The sequence below is a fragment of the Falco peregrinus genome, chromosome 7 (genome assembly GCF_023634155.1).
Source record: "Falco peregrinus isolate bFalPer1 chromosome 7, bFalPer1.pri, whole genome shotgun sequence".
Classification (NCBI taxonomy): domain Eukaryota; kingdom Metazoa; phylum Chordata; class Aves; order Falconiformes; family Falconidae; genus Falco; species Falco peregrinus.
In genome coordinates, this window is record NC_073727.1 from 38,377,014 (window position 1) to 38,394,279 (window position 17,266).

A 17,266-nucleotide genomic window follows, 5' to 3' on the forward strand; every position below is an offset into this window, starting at 1 on the left:
TTAACGGTAATGAAGCTCAGCACAGGTGAGCCAAAAAAGATTGCCCATTCAAAGTAAACATAAAATCAGAGTTTTAATGACCCGTCTGCTACTAGGTCTTAGGTATTATTTAAATCTCTAAAAACCCCATAGAGGAAAAAAAAACCCCACAACATTATAAGAGAAGAAGGAACCACTCAGCTAATAAGTGAGCACTAATTATTCAGCAGAACCGTTTGCAGGTGAAGTATACTGTCCTAAAAATAATAATTAACTCTCCTACAACAGACAGACATAAGGCTACCTACAGAACAGAGTGAAGCAATTTTTTTTTTTTGAAATGCATGCTGTGGGAAGGCATTGCTAAATACCTTTACAACAACGAGTAAAGTTGGCTAAGATAGCCAACCACCAATCTACTTAATTTTCACAACAGGCTCTGCTTGCTTCATGCACAAACCACAGCTTTATCAAAGACACAGTTTACTACTATCCCAAATTGAGTAAAACCAAGAGTTATAACATTCATGCAGGTTTTGTAGCACAAAAGGATACCTACATAATTCTTGCCAAGTTTAAACAAAGCTGATTTGCATTTTCTTTTTTGTGTTAGGGCTGCTCTATGCAAATTATGCAAATATACATTTTCAGTGGAACTAGTTTTTACATTAAAAGTGCATTGCATGACACAGAAAACAATACTGCAAGACTTGACAAGCTGACAATAACAATTTCTCTTTTTCCCTGAGAATGCAATTTTCTGACCTTTGCAACCAATATAATGTACATTTCCATATATACTTGCAAGTCAAATCAAGGTGGCCAGCTCTATGCTCTCTCTTATTATTTTAGTTTTAGGCTTCCCTTTTGAAACTTCAGGCCTCTAGGATGCTGTTTCTAAAAACAATTTAAATAAAGTTATTAAACCATGATTACGCAGACTTTAAAAGCTGACAATTGAATTGGAAATAAAAAAAGAACACAAATTCTGCTGGTTTTCTCAATGCTAGACAGAAAATACATAGGCGATAATGCTTAAAGGAGCAGTACAGTACTACAGCTATTAAGTTTGGAATGTTAGTTTGAATCAAGTTTACATCTTTGTAAAAATGCAATCATTTCTCTGACAATAGTGTTAGGAGGACTCCAATGAAGGCTGGGATTCTAAAGGTATTCTGCAATCACTTAAGAGATCAATCTGTTCTGTTCTTAAGTAATTTCTAGACTAACCCATCCAGATGGCAACACAGTTCCCTCGTAACTTGGGTGCTCCATTGTTTTTCCCCACAGAAGCCCAGAAGTGACCAGGGCATAAATATGAAAATTGATGCTAGAAAATGCTTGATCCTACAGTTTAGATGCAGCCATTGTCTATAGATACGTTTCATCACACAGTAATTAATATACATTCAATTCCTCAGTTCTGACAGAGAGTTCTGGTATTTCAATGGCAGGCCTACCACAAAAGTTTTCCCCTTTTTTTGTTTTTCTTTGGCCGGGGTGGGGTGGTGTGGAATCTTAAGAAATTAAGATTACTATGAACATTTGGAATAGTGAGCTTCTTACTTTTAGCCACAAGGAAAACCAAATTCTTCATATGAGACACAAAACTGTTAAATACAGGCTCAGTTATACACAGCTTGTACAAACTCACTCAGCCATTAAACACAGAGTGTATGACCTTTCCTGGATTGGATAAAACTGGCATTTCTGCTTAAGAACATGCCTGGATACACACATTTGAGCAGAACTGGGCAATGTCAGCACCAATACTAGCAAAAATTAGGTTTGTCTTGCTTAGTAAGAACCAAAAGATTGCTGTGTATACTGTAACCTCTTCTGCAGTTGGTTATGACTCTTTATTATCAAAGAACCTAAGACCAGGCAAAATAAAAATCCATTACTTCAGTGGTTAAATTTTAAAAATGTCGTATTTTGTGCAAATGAAAAACTGATGAAATTGTGTCATATACAAAACACACCCAGAGATACTTGTCTTGCAATTTAATTTCTCTTCCTACTAAGGAAAACAGACACCTGAAGTTCTTGTGACCCAAATCTTATCAAATACATATAGAATCCTATTCCTCTGTACCTGCTGGTAAAACACATTAGGACATGAGTCTAAATACTGTATACAGTTTCAGGTAATCGTGTAACTACTCAGACATTTGTAATCCTGTCCCCCTCCCCATCCCGACTGCTCCCCAAGTATTTGGTTAGACTAAGCTTTTCTCATCATATATAAAGTCCTTCTTTGGCAGATTAAAAATCCACATTTTTTTCCCCACAGAGATAGATATATAAAAAGATAACATTCTGAGAATTTCATTATCATTCCTATTATTAAAAAAAGTATAACCAGGGTTGCACTTCACTAAATTGTTTTTAAATTTAAGCACATAAACAAAAAGTGTAACCTAATTTCTTAGGCTGACAAGGCCTCATTTGCTTATTCCAGCAATTAACTGTAATGTAACCATAGAGAAAGGTAAAAAACAAATCCTGACTGGATTTCCCTAGAATAAGCAGCACTTTTGGATGCAAAGACATAAACTTATTTTCTGTATCATTGACTTGAATTAAAACCAAATTGCTTTCCTCAGCTAACAAAAAATAAAAGGAATATGCGAAATTTTATTAAAAAAATATTAGTGGTTTAATCTTGTATGGCCTTCTTTAATTCTCAACTTACACTATCTCAGTATTTGAGCCATGATTAATGTTCCTTTCTGCACCCAACATGTTGCAAGAAGCACATGCACCAATGTTCAAAAAAACAATTGTCAACAACGTTATTAGTTGACTCAGTGCACATTTGCAGTATTTTCTGACATAAGAAGTTCTTAATAAGCTGCTTTCTCCATGCTTTGGTGACAATAAGCCAGAAGGAGATATCATTTGCTGGGGTTTACCAGCATGAGTGAATCTAGCTTTCTCTGCTCTAAAATATGTTTTGCATAAACATACTATTACTCAGATGTCCCTGTTTAATTTGTTTAGCAGGGAGAAAACAAACAGTGCAACTTTTCCTTAATACTGTACAAACATTTATGGTGAGAAAACTACGATGCTAAAACTGGAAATGTAAGTAAAGGACCACCAGTAAAAGCTGCACACTTTAAAAAATGCTTACCACCATCTTATTTTACCCTCTGATAAAATTATGATGGATATAGTTTTATGTTAAAAAAATAATACAATTAATTTCTTGTGTCTGACATACCTTTTATATAAACACAAGCCACTGAGAGAAATACAATGCTGAAAAAGACTAGTAGTGGAACAAAATCTCCTGCCACAGTTCACTGCAGCTTACTATTGCTACTTTAGACCTCTATTCAAATGGTAATGTTAGCAAATATTAAGCAAGAATTAAAGACAATCATCTGTGCTGTAAGCACAGGAAATAAGACCACTGGTGTATAAATATTACTGTGCTGATACTCTAACTAGATTCATACAGGTCACACTTCATTTGAGTAAAAGGCTGAGAGCATGCAGATTTAAATTCCATATTCACAGTAAAATTTGTAGTGACTCCCTATAAGAATCTGTGTATCCAACAAAAGATGCACACAATTCCTCATTGACTTTTGTAATTAAAAGTATAAGAAATAGTAGAGGAGAGGAAAAAGACCTTAATACATTTAAATTACATATTCAGGGAATTCAGTAAATATTCCCACGACCAGATATTTGAAAGTACAGTCTTGCCATAAAGAGCCATTTCAGTCTCTTTATGCTCCATGTTAGCTACCACGCTAGTGGAGAATTTCAGAGTTCTGGTACCAGATCTTACTCTGGAGGAGGTTCAGGCTGCATTGCTGCCAAGCTGGAAGGCATGTTTATAACACACTACTTATTTCTAAGGTAACTACCTAGACAATGATCTTACCTAATAGTATAAGCAAGATAAGCTACCTATTTTATTTCATTCACTAGGTAAGTGTGGGAAAACTAGCAATTACTGTAGAGTAACTACTTGCAGTAAATCCATCCAGATCAGTATGAGAATAGTTTGTGAAACTACTCATGTTACATCTGTGCCAAAATTTCTTCATCTACAAAAGACACAAGTTCCTTTTTTCCTTTCCTTTCCCTGTTTTGACTGTGTTGTTTTAAAATCCATCTGATGCTTGCTAGAAAGAATGCCTAGAAAAATTTCTTACTACGTAAAGAATATTATAACATAGGAAAACAGAAGAGATTTTAAGGATCTGACTTGCTTTGTAAGATTTTCACAAAGGAGAAAAAAACCAACCAAACCAACAAACCACAGAAAAAAGAATAGCTGTTTGTTCAACTTTTTCTAACACAGGCAACTTAATTAAAACTGGTGAATTTAATGAAATGAGAAGCAAAATTCATTAAAATTTCCAAAACCTTACCTTATACAAACTACTTCTTCAAGACATATGAAGTAAAATTTTGGCAAAGCTTTCATATGGTATTAAGCATTTTACCTATATAAAGCTTCTAGTAATACTTCAACCATTTCATATCACCAATCATTTCAGGCAATCACAACAACTCACAGTATCTGCCTGGTAAACGGAAAAAAGTTTGTAAGAAGTTTTTTTATCCAGTAAATGAAGTGCGTAGGGTTATATGATTTCAGATCCAAAAGTGGTTCCACCATGGCTTATAAAAAACATCCTTCTAAGTCTGCAACTGGGAGTAGCTACGTTTAAAGTAATAATTGCAACAGAACTTCCTGGAGTAAGAAAAGCATCTCCTAGAATTCTGAAGAGGAATACTGGAAAAGGAATAGGAAAAAGTACACAGCACTATTCAAAAGCACCTATTTAATTTAAAGACCCTCATTCCAGTGGAATGTATTGCGCAAGTCATCAGAAAAATGACTGCCTATGTTACAGGATCATGTTACCTGCTAATATGATAATTAATGAACTAAACCCCAAATCTATCATGCAGCGGGCCATATGGATCTGACTTGAAATTGCTATAAAAGCAAAACTGGAAGAAATATAACTTCATTTACATTTTAAAGTTCAACTGAACTTTAATGATTTTTTAAATTATTTACTAATCTGATGTAATGAAAAGAACATTAGTAACTCTTATGGAGAATTACAACACAACCTACTAATAAGTAACACAATAATACCATGCACCTGTCATATAACTTTTACATATATCATCTATATACTCCATAATGTAAGAGTAATTATAACGTGTTAGATCAAAGATCCATCCTTACATTTTTCAACAGTAAAGTGTAGCAGGTAAGGCACATAAGTTTAGAGCGATCTTTCTCCTGTAGGCCATTTCACTTTCATCACTCAGCAGTTCAGGAACCTCTTGAGCATCAGCTGGCAGTAACACTGGTTCATTGGACCAACAGCTTTTGCTTAATCTCTTCTTCATGAATTTGCCCAAAATCTCTGTGAACCCATGTACACTCCTGACCTTCACAGCACTCTGTGTATTTAATTTCAGCCTATGTCTCTACTTCAGCTGTAAGAAACAATATTTTTTTTCCAATACTGCTCCTGATTTCATGTATTTATGGCACAACTTTCCTCTCACTCATCTCCACCTGCACCACCCTGCAAAGCTGAGGAGCTCTAGTCAATCTCATTACATGCAAGCTCTTCAACAGCTCTTGGCATTTGTGTTTCTCCTATTTGAACTACTTCTCATTTTACTATATTATTGTTCAGAAGGGATGTCCAGAACCAATTACAGTGCTGAATACATGGGCTCATCCTGGATTTCCCAAGTTGAAACACACAAGCATCCCCCTCATATTCAGTTGGAGTAGATCTTATTTATGGTTTTCTGAAAACTATTCAGCTACATTTTTGGTTTTAATAAGAAATAAAATTAAGTGCTTTTTTTCCTTTTTTTTTTCCTCCAACTATGTCATACACAGTATAAAAAAAAAGGTTTCCTATTCATTTGCAAGTTTGCTTTGGGAAAAGCTTACAAGAAATTTAAGACAATTCTATGAACTTACTGAAATGAGGGTTTAAAAATACTGCAAATTTCTTGCATGGGTGATAGATAAGATTACAGTATTCTGTACCTCCTCTGACAGTCTGCAGATAAAAATTTTTTATTGTAGGCACGATCAAGTGAAAAAGGTTTTTCAGACTGCTGAGACATTGCAGCATTGCCTTGTACTTGGCCAAAAATGTTCACAGAATTGGCAACGTTTTAACAAGAGTCCTCAGTTCTTACCCTCTGGTTTTCTACCTTCAGGTAGAAGTTATAGTAAATTACTATAGAACTCCTATGTTCCTGATTTGCACTAAAACCCAGAAGCCAAGCATGGTGTTTCAGATTCTACCAAAACCAAGATGACCTGGAAGACAGATTCTTACAAGACTGACAATGGTAGCATAAAAAATACACACCCCTTCAGCATTCATCTCTGCCTCTAGGTCTTTGCTGCAGACAAAAGGATGAGTTAACATCTTCTTCCACATCATGGCTTAGATAGTATCAGTATCATGTTCATGTGTTCATTAAAAAGGTTGCATATTTTTTCTGAAAAGCAGTGGCTTTAAATTGTTCTGCTTTCACACAACAAGATATATTTGCATCTCAACTAAATTCTAAAAGGAGACCATCTGGAAGGACTACACAGTACAGTATTTGATGTATACTATACCAAAGCATCATATATGACCATACTTTACAGTCCTAGATTTAATGATGAAAGCTCAGTAGATTTGATGCAATCTGAGGTATAAGCTTCTGGATTCTCTCACAGTACCTACTCCCTTAATGACTTCTGGCATGGTAATAAATGCACTCAAAGGACAATAAAAAAATTAAAACAGTTTTAAGTGTTTCTGTATACAGGAAAGAATATTTCCACATTCTACTTGAATAATACCGCACCAAGTACCAGAATTTTGGTAACCACTGATAACCTTTTAATAACACTTTTCACAAATACATTGTGAAGTATAGACCAGAAAAGCCAATCATACTTCTAATTAATTTAGAATTATTCACATGTTAAGAGATGAGGCAGCCAACATAACCGATTCCAGGACTAGTACTACAGAGATGCTGTCCTTAAGTGCTACAAGTTTTTTCTCTCCTTCAAATTTTAGCATTGAAGTTTTGACATCTAAAAAAAAAACAAACCCACCCCACAATTTCAGAGCTAGGATATTATTTATACCTTTAATGGAAGCCCTTCTCCCCATATCTACAGAACATGCATCAATCCCTTGTCATGCAGTTACAAACAGGTATTGTGACTGCTAGATGGAAGTGAAATTTTAAATACATAAATACTAATACTGGATGAAAAGAACTTATGAGTTCTTTAAATGAGTAGAGATGGGTTAAGTGTTTTCCTATCAAAAAATTCTGTGAATAGAAACATATATTAGCACTAGTTCATTGAGACAGAGATAAATAATAATTGCTGCAAAGATTCACTATACTGTAATTTCTCTATGTGGTAAAAGGCAATTCTGCATTCCGGTTTCATAGAGAAATTAATTTTTACCTTTTGTAACAAAATGTCCTAGCTTTTGTGAATTGCTAAAGCTTTAGCCCAATATTCAACTCTTGGTTTTAATTACACATGTTCTGGGCAAACAAGAATGGTAATGTTACAGAGGAGAAGAAAAGAAACTTCCTCTATCATTCATTAAGGTTCCTGTTTAGGCAGCAAAGAAGAAAAACAAAAAAAAGGGAAAAAGAACCCCAAAACATTGGTTCTAAAGGGACCTGAAGACACTGATCACCACACAAAAAAACCCGTCATACAGGATCAGAATATTCTCTATTTCTATCTAGCTTAAACCAAATTTTAATGTATTTACATTACATTCAAATCATCTATCTAAGCCGCAGACCTCCAAACTGCACTTATAAGTTAATTTTACATCCGTTAGCTGCTGCTGTTAAGTTCACACACATCAAACCCAGAACACCCTGTGTTGGCAGATCTGCTGTTCGGAGGTTCCAGCACCTTTGTCTCATAAAACATGACCCCAGGCATGACCTCAGGCCTGGTTTACTGTCTACAAAGTACGCTGCTTGTCCCAGAACGGTAAACCCAAATGCAGTTCTGTCATTATGAACAGTAGTTATAACTGAACAGCACTATTCAGGAATATACTGCATTCTTGTCGCATGCAAAATTGTCTGAAGTTGGTGAATTTAACTTAATTAAATTTATTGCCAATTACAAAATGTTTTAATTACTGACTTGGGTATTGAGAAACAAGACAAACAGTCAAACACCCAAAGAAAACACTTTACCTCCCTCTTTGTCTGTCTCAGCTTCGCTTCAGACCCCCTCTCTCTCCTTCCTTCTAGTCCCCAGTCTCCTTGCTTTTGTCATTATGTTACACTCAGTCCATTTGGTAAGGCAATAGATGGGCCAAGAGAGTGGGATCAGTGCAGAGCGGTTTGCTCTTTTTGTCTCTCCTTGTTTCTTACTCCTTTCAACTGCTTTGGTGTTGGTCCTCCACCAGCTGAAGTCCCCTTGGAGACTGTACCTGTACAGCATGGACTCCTCCATGGGTTGTAGTCCCTTCAAAGGTTTACCTCCGCCCACGTCTTCTTTTGTGTCCTCGCACATCTCCCATCTTTCCCTTCATGCCTACTGCGTTATCTCCCCTGTATCTCCATTTGTGCATCATTTTGGGTCTCCTGCATCACCTCTGTGCTTCTTTCTGTGTCTTCTTTTCTGCCTCCTCACAACCCTCCTCCTGTATCTCCACTTGTGCCTCCTGACATGTTTTCCCTTTGTGTTTCCTCCTCTACTTTGGTGTCTCCCATCCCTCGTAGCTACTGATATTTATTAAATATGTTTTTGCAGAGATGCCACATGCTCTACTGTTTGGTTGTCATCAGTACTAGGTAAATAAAACCCACTAAGTTTTAGACAATCTCTTTGAAAGAGCTACTTACAGGTGCATAAATATTAGTGAGAGATGTCTTCATTTCTAAAGAACAGATATGTTCTAAAGAACATACATATGTTCTGTTACATGTATCAATCCCAAAATATGTAGTCTTGTCAGCCAAAGTTCATATTTCTGGAAATTAATTAAATTTGACTTACCAAAACAGAATCAAGTTTTTGTTTCACCTTCTGCATTCTCATTGATGCTCTTGCAACACTGACAAACTGATCTGCTGGAGACATCACTGAACTATTTTGTACAGGAATTTCAGAGAAACTGCTAAAGAACTGTGGCCCTCTTGGTGCAGCTGTGGTAAGTGATGAACCGAGATCTTTTACAAGTTCAGCTTCCTGTTGTGCAACTGTAGAAATAACCAATATTAATGTGTCAGGTGAAGCCTTACGTTGCCACGGGAAAAAAACCCAATTGAATGATAGCTGTTGTTTCGCCAGCCATATCTTCAGTCAAACACCATCAGAATCTGTACTAACAGTGCTATATGGAAAACATGAAAACGACATAAAATTTTCCCCACAGTACCTCATTTCCCCCTAACTCTTCCTGATCACAGTGCCTCCCCCTTCTGTTATCTGTGTTCACTAACCTCTCACACAGAAGTGATATTTTTGTATTGCTTATAAACAAGTGTTCTCCATGCAGATATATCGAAGGGTGGGGAAGAGAAAGGACTTTTTCAAAGGCAAGAAAGTTACAGAGCTTGCACTGAGTTCAAGCCAGCTATTTTACTAGGTACGTTTCACATTTTTTTCGGCCTAGTTCAAGTGAGCTATTATACTCAAGTAAAATTTCAGAAGTTTCTACAGGCATAGCAGACATTCTTAGGAGGTAGCCTGTTCTAGAATAGGATACTTTTGATGAAAGTTGTGCTTGCTGTAATTTAAACAATTTGTTTGACTTTTTCAAATTTTGTACTGTGGTCTCAAGGAACAAAGTTTAAAAAATTCATGAAAGTTTTGTCTAGGACATTCATGAAACTGTTGGTGTATGTAAAACGCATACTGTTGTAGTCTTAAAAACTGTGTCAATGACTGAAATTAGTATTACTATATGATTAACTCTTTCAACACTAAGGCAGTAAGACTATCTTCTGAAAGCAAAGCGTGTGCTTTTAACCAAAAAAGGAACAAAAAGTTTAGTAACAGACAATATAGAAAAGACCACAACCTATACAAAAACTTACTGTCATCAGTGACTTAGTTAAGCAGCCAGATGATACAACCAACTACCAGTGTGATATCTGAATGATCTCTAAATACACACACGCATATATATAAACTACCCTATACTTTTTAAAAGCTCACTGTCTGCTGAACAGTCAAAAAATGTTGAAGTTCTCCACCTGAAAAATTGTTCATTGCACTCTAGAATGCAGATATCTTACTGGGTTGAAGTTTAGCACTGAATATTGACTGTAAAGTCATTCCACTTTATTTTCCTGTAAAAGTCAACCAGTTCACCAGACAAACTGTGAGATTTGATATGAGTAATCTCATTACTACGTGTTATTTAAAAAAACAAATATAAAAAGACAGGATGAGCTTTAGAAATCTATGTTCACTGCAAATATAATTCAAACAAAAATCTGTTACAGATATGCAAAATATATTGCATAATCTGTATCAACATTATTTACTATCTAGATGCAACATGACCTCTGAAACTAAGTCCTTAATTGAAACAATGACATTGCTCAAGCTAACCACAAACACATAAATATCAGAAAAGCCTGCAAAAGACAGTCTGAATTTTATTTTGTATATCAAAACCCAAAAGTTAATCTTGAGTTGTCTCTTTAATCTAAAACAGGGAATAAACGTATCTCTCTCATAATGACACCACAGACGTAACACCTGTTTATTAGAACAATCTGTACTCTCCAATCCATTTCTAGACAGCTTCTGAACATTATTTTGCAAAAGCCAGCACAAAATACTGAGATTTCTATTAAATTATACATGAATTTTCAGAATAGGTGTATTTTCTGGCTCCATAATCCATCTTGATATTGAAAAGCGGCTTTTAAATATCATACATAGGCAGCATCATACAAATAGAGTGCAATAAAAATCACACAGCATGACATACAATAACATTTAAACTTAAGATTACAAGGGACCTCTGGTGATTGGCTGGGTCAAAGCCCCTGCTCAAAGCCGGGTCACCTACAGTAGACTGCTCAGGGTAACGTCCAGTTTGGTTTTGGTATCTCCCAGGATAAAGATATGTATTATCATCAAATAACTGTTTCCTTTTTCCTTCAAAAGAAGTACAAATATTAGCAAATCACTTCTGAAAATAAAATATTTATGGGCGTGTAACAAGAAAATGTGTACTGTACCTTTATAATCATAAATGTATGCAAGAATTGGCTGGTTTTGACCAAAGGCACAAAATAACACCATGTGTTCATGTGGATGAAAGGCGACATCACGAAGTGGAGATGTGAAGGGGAGTTCAGAATATATGGCCACCTGATCTCCTACAGAAGTGAAATATGATTAATTTGGAAATTAACCATGGAAATATATTTGATACAGCAAAACAACAGTTGGTTAGAGCTTGTATTACTACAGGGCAGTGACTGCCACTGTAAATACCCTTCAGTCAATTTCATTCTTGAAAGTTAGTATTTTGTATAAGACAAAAAATATTGCATGCTTTTAAGTTACTGAGAAAAGTTAGTGCTGTTCCAATAGTTGCAGGAAACCCCAGAGGATGCATCAGGTTAGCAGAGTTCTTGTTCTGATAAGCACATTCTGGAAAGGTGGCGTTCCACAGTACTTGTGCTTGCATTTTGCCAGATAGCTATCTTAGCTGTGGATTTCAATTATATAGCACTGACAATAGCAGTGAAAGTTGAGCAGAAAATAAATAAAAATAGCTCTTCTGCTGATGGCGTTATGAATGTAAGTACAGTGTGTAAGCAAGTCAAAGTATGATGAAAACATACTAGTAACAAAGTTCCTCCTCCCTCCTTTTATTCTTTTTTAAAGTTTTCAGATTAATTATGTAGTGGCATAGATGTAAGCTAATATAGTTGGAAACATGGAAAGAAATTAAAACCAGAACTGTTTGTTAGCTGCCAGTTTTAAAATATTTACTTCTTCCTTTTTAAAAATTATTTAGATAATTGGAGACAGAATATAATGTCATCTAAATCAAGGACTGTATCCTGCTTTCTACTGTTATTTTTGTCCTTTTTACCTCACTGCACAATAAAGATGACAAACTATTATCTTACATTTACTTAATATTTTTCCAGAAAGATTTTGGTAGCTATTTTGAAATTACTACATTTGGGGAATAATTCATGAAGAAACCTTATATTATTCCTAAGGCCAAAAGCACTCAGTCTCTGACCACCCTTGGGAAACAGATGAAGTGTTCCTCAACAAAAGCCTAACTCCCAAATCCAAAAACCACAACAGATAGACTGAGTTGAGTTAAAACATTTTTCTGTATTCTGTTTTAAGACCTTCATCCACATGTAAAGAATTGTAGAACACAAAACGCTGAGCCTCAGGTGCTCTGTTCCTGCTGGATATTCCAAATGCTACATCTGCCTATTCATTTCCTCTAGAGAACTAAATCTTAGAGATTAATAATAGCTATTTAAAAGGTGGAGATAAGGCTTCAGGATTAAAGAACATCTATCCTGAAGTTTTATTCCATATAAAAAATGTTTCAATAAAACTTACAAAACCCTTTCCCCCTCCACCTTGACAACCTGGCTTAAGACCAAAAATAATCAATTACCTGTTTCTGGATTCCAAACATAAGCCTTTCCGTCTTCACTTCCAGAAAACAGGAACGTACCACATGGTGTTAAGGTGCTGTGAATCTTTTCTCTGTAATTTGTGGCACCTATGTATTTCTTTGTAGCCAAACTAAAAATAAAGAATAGTTTGCAAATGTAGCAGATACTTTCAGAATAGACAATCTAACTTTTTATGTGTCAGTGCTCAGAAAAATCAATACACCTTGCATCCCAAATAGACATCTAAGCACCCACCTTTTGCAGAGTGCAATGTTTACCCTTTCTTTTCCCTGGCTTTCCTAATGCACCTTAAATTATAGATGAAAGTATACATTCTTGTTTTTCAGCAGGAAATGGAAATACCCAGATCTAGATGTAGTAATTTGCATTTTCTTAATCCTTGGCTTTGCAAAAAATAGGGAAATTGGCACTATTATATCAAGTTCTGCCAAAAAAAGTTTTCATTATGCTACCTTGATTACATCCCAGTAGTGTTTAAATTTATCCAACAGCTCTCTTTAGCTCTTCAGACTAATATCTCCTTGGTTAGGAAACCAGCAGTAGAATCAACAAATTTCAGACATCAATGTTTATTTACTACTAATATTAGTATTTTTAATATGATTTTGCAACATCGGTATCCTATTCATTTTTTTCAGTGAAACACTATTGGTCAGTACAGTAATAAAGACCTACTAATGAACTACTGCCAGTTTGTAGGCATCAAGCTGGGGAGAAACTACAAAAGGATTTAAAGAAGCCCCTTACAAGCTGGCTTATGCTATCTTAAACATGAGGCACAGCTTGGAAAGAGATATGAAAGTTCAAAATGAAGACTAATACAGCAGTAATACTACAATGCAGAATTTGAGGCAAGAAGAATGGCAACAGGCCATGATAGCCCTCAAAGACAAGTAATTTTGAAACATGTTACTGCAGAAACAGTGGAGGTATGCTGGGAAAAGTGCAGTGCAGTTAATATGACAGGAGTATTGTTTCTAACAATATTCTGAATAAATATACCCTAGATATAATTGTATTTGGCAAGCAAGAGAAAAAGATGCTTTAATGATCACAGTGCAAGACCATATTAGCCCAAATATGAGTTTCAGCTGCGTGAGTAAGAAAGATAGGATCTCTGAGATGTCATGTAGAAGAGCTCTGCAAGATGTAAAACTAACCTGCACATGAAACCCTAAGGAGAGGTCTGAACCAAAACCAAACCTCTGATCACATACCTGAGTGACAGGACAGCAGCATTATCCAAAAAGATCAAAAAAGTAAGTAGAAGGAGGAAAGTTAAGAACACCTAGCTGTCAATACAAGTGAATTGTGTTGATCTGTGACCTCCACCCCCTCTTTTCTCATGCAGGGAATGAACAGTTAATGCTGACGCGTAAAATTATCACTGCTGGGTATCTGACCCTGTGGTTTATTGACAGACTTAAGCCAATGTAACTGTGGGATGCGGTCAAAGCAGCAGTCCTGCTACTGTCCTCTCCACCCTTATTTTCCCAGGCTCTCCCTCATTTCTTCTCTAGTGTTTGGGCAGCTATCAGATGAGATTGATCTGATAGTTGATTAAAATGAAAATTAATCATTTGTATTTGTAGGCTGATTTTTAGTTGGATCAGTTCACTGATCTGACTTAGCCCGCATCAAAAGATCTCTACAGCTGATAAAAAGAAAATGCTAGGAATACATGGCCATGGGTGTGGGAGATAGGAGGAGATGGTGTCTCCTATGGATAAAATGGCCTAAAGAAATTGTGAAACTGCACACTATATTAACCCTTTCTGGGAGATTAGTATGCATGTCATTTTTTTTTCTCTCAAACTAAAACACTCTACCCTTTCTAGGAATGGTAGTGATAGAAAAACCCTATCTGCCTCAAAAACTACAGGCTTCCACTGTTAATTCACCAATTTCAAGCTTCCATTGAGTGGATAGTTTAGCCTTCTAACATGGTCATTATAATTTATCATTTACAATAAAAGATGAAGAGTGCACTATAAGACTGGAAAGTCTTCAGCTAGTTCAAACATCCAACCCAAAAGAATCATAGAACCATTTAGGATGGAAAAGACCTTTAAGATCATAGAGTCCAACTGTTAACCCAGGACTGCCCAGTCCACCACTAAACCATGTCCCTAAGTGCCACATCCACACGTTTTTTAAATAGCTCCAGGTATGGTGACTCAACCACTTCCTTGGGCAGCCTGTTCCAAAGCCTGACAACCCTTTCGGTGAAAGAGTATTTCCTAATATCCAACCTAAACCCCCTTGGTGCAAATTAAGGCCATTTCCTCTTGTTCTATCACTTGTTACTTTGGAGAAGAGACTGACCCCCCCTTGCTACCTCTCCTGAGAGACAGTGTGTGTGTATGTGTATATATATGTGTGTGTGTGTACCACACATAAAAGTATATTCTAAAAGAATGTAGTTTCTCATGCTATGAGAGTGGAAAGGTATTTTCCACAGGTTATTTCATGTAGAAAACTAGGGGCCTTTAATCTTCTGCGTGGCAAGGGGATGAAGGGAACCCATGAAATTAAGAATGAACCATATAAAATAAGCATTCATATCTTTGACGTGACTTTCCAGAAGAGAATGTTCAGGTGCATCTTATCAATGGGTGTAACTGATAGGACTGAGACTCTTCACGGTTTCACCCAGTGAAAGGACAAGAGGGAACAGACAAAAATTGAAATATAGGAAATTCCATTTGAAATTAAGAAAAAAAGATCTCTTATTTTGAGAACAAACACTAGAGCATGTTGCTCACAGAAGCTGTAAACTGTCCATCCTTACAGATATCCAAAAAACAACTGGACAAAACTCTTGAGTAACAGGCTTTCATACTTTGATTGTTGGGGTTGGACTGGACACTCTCCAACCTCAATGACTCGAGTGATTCTGCAATCCCCTTGTTTTTTATTGTAGTTTATTACAAAAGCATCAAGCTCATAATTTTTATTTTCATTTTTAATAGTTAAAAATATTTCACTGCCTGCTTAATATACCATATATCACTGCATTTTTCAGTATTTATGATGACAAGTTTCATTCCATTTTATCATTAAAACACTCTTCCCCAGTCTTAACAATGAGAAAATAACACACAAACACATGTCATAATTTCAAAGTTATTATCAAGCCCAGAATGCATTTTTAAAAGTTAATTCAATCTTCAGGAGACTAGTGCCTTTTCCTTCATGCCACCTTAAACTCCCAAGTAATCTAGTAATTTTTGGATATTCTATTCTAAAAGACTTACCCAATATCACACAAAAGGTCTGTAATACAGCAGTATTTTGAAACCATTTCCTAACCCTAATATTGCTATCCTTGATTATTAGGACATCTTCTCCAGAACTATACATTTAATAGTTTTATGTACTTTATTTGCCCAAGTAAATTTTAAACCAAAAAGGAAATACACACTTCTCGCCAAAAGTCTACTTACATTCTGAGATCCATGATTCTCACAGTACTGTCTCTGGCATGGATTAATAAACGCCTTCCATTTGGATGCACCTCCAAATGATTTATTGGTGTTCCTTTAATATCATTTTCTTTTATTTCCTACAGAAAGAAGGAAAATAAAGTAAAAAACAAACAAACAAAGAACTTTCTGTTTTAAAACTCATGTTTTTACAAATCATTACTCATTTTTCTCTTGCATTACTCTTTTTCTGCCTACTTCATTCTATTTGGTTAAGGAAAACATTTGTTCCTTTATTAAGGCATTACATCCTAAGCAATCAACTTTTCAGAACCACAAGGCAGATTCTGCTGTGACTCTGAACTCTTGAGACACAGTTGATGAGAGAAGTGCTGACTCAACATTAAGCCTTTCAGGTATGAACAGGTGATTTGTAAAGCCTGTGGTCTATTTTATTGTTGCCTCTAGAGAAAAAACTTATTGCAATAGTATTTATCTGTTAATACAATGCTATTAAAGCTCAAGCATTTTCATATTTTACATACAAAAAATTGAAGTTGTAAAACAATTCAAAAGTTTTAAGTCAATGAATCACAGCATATACTATCAGCACTTTCGTGCTGTTATTTAAAGGAAATACACCTTTTCAGTTAAACAAAACAACTATAAAAAATTTGAACTCAAATCAAATTACTAGATTTGGAACATTTCACATAAAAATGATGACACTAGTTTAAGAAACCTATATACCTTATCAATCCTCCATTGTTGAAACAGGTGTTGAGAACTTCCTTTGACAGATGTATCCCAAACTATTATCAGTCCTGAACTATCTCCTGAGAACATGTGGAGCCCTGTGAAATAATGTCTTATCAGCAGAATACCACACAAAAGAACTAACACAGAAAAGGACGCATGAACAAGAAAACCTTTTTCTGTTATTTCTGTGAATAGGCAAACACCAATTCTTTCTTCTCTTTTGCTACGATACACTCAGTGTAAATATGTTTTGCTCAAAACGCGTGATGTAAGTTGATACCATAAATTTGGATTCAGCATGCAAGTCAGATACTGGAGTGCAGAATATTCTTTTTTTTCATTTTTACTCATATTCTGAAACCAACAAAAAGTGAGCGTTTATAGCTCAATGAGCTTCA

At 35.6% G+C, this 17,266-nt stretch overlaps 1 protein-coding gene across 2 annotated transcripts in view; it reads right to left on the minus strand.

Moving 5' to 3' along the window:
- The window catches only part of AHI1 (Abelson helper integration site 1), a 96,874-nt gene that overhangs the window by 50,663 nt on the left and 28,945 nt on the right, over positions 1-17,266 (minus strand). For both annotated transcript variants that reach the window (XM_055810656.1, XM_055810657.1), the window contains exons 14-18: positions 16,860-16,963; positions 16,131-16,249; positions 12,663-12,793; positions 11,245-11,385; positions 9,044-9,246 (exon numbers count right to left, since the gene is read on the minus strand). In XM_055810656.1, coding sequence (XP_055666631.1) covers positions 9,044-9,246; positions 11,245-11,385; positions 12,663-12,793; positions 16,131-16,249; positions 16,860-16,963 — 698 coding nt within the window. The remainder of the gene's footprint in view (positions 1-9,043; positions 9,247-11,244; positions 11,386-12,662; positions 12,794-16,130; positions 16,250-16,859; positions 16,964-17,266) is intronic.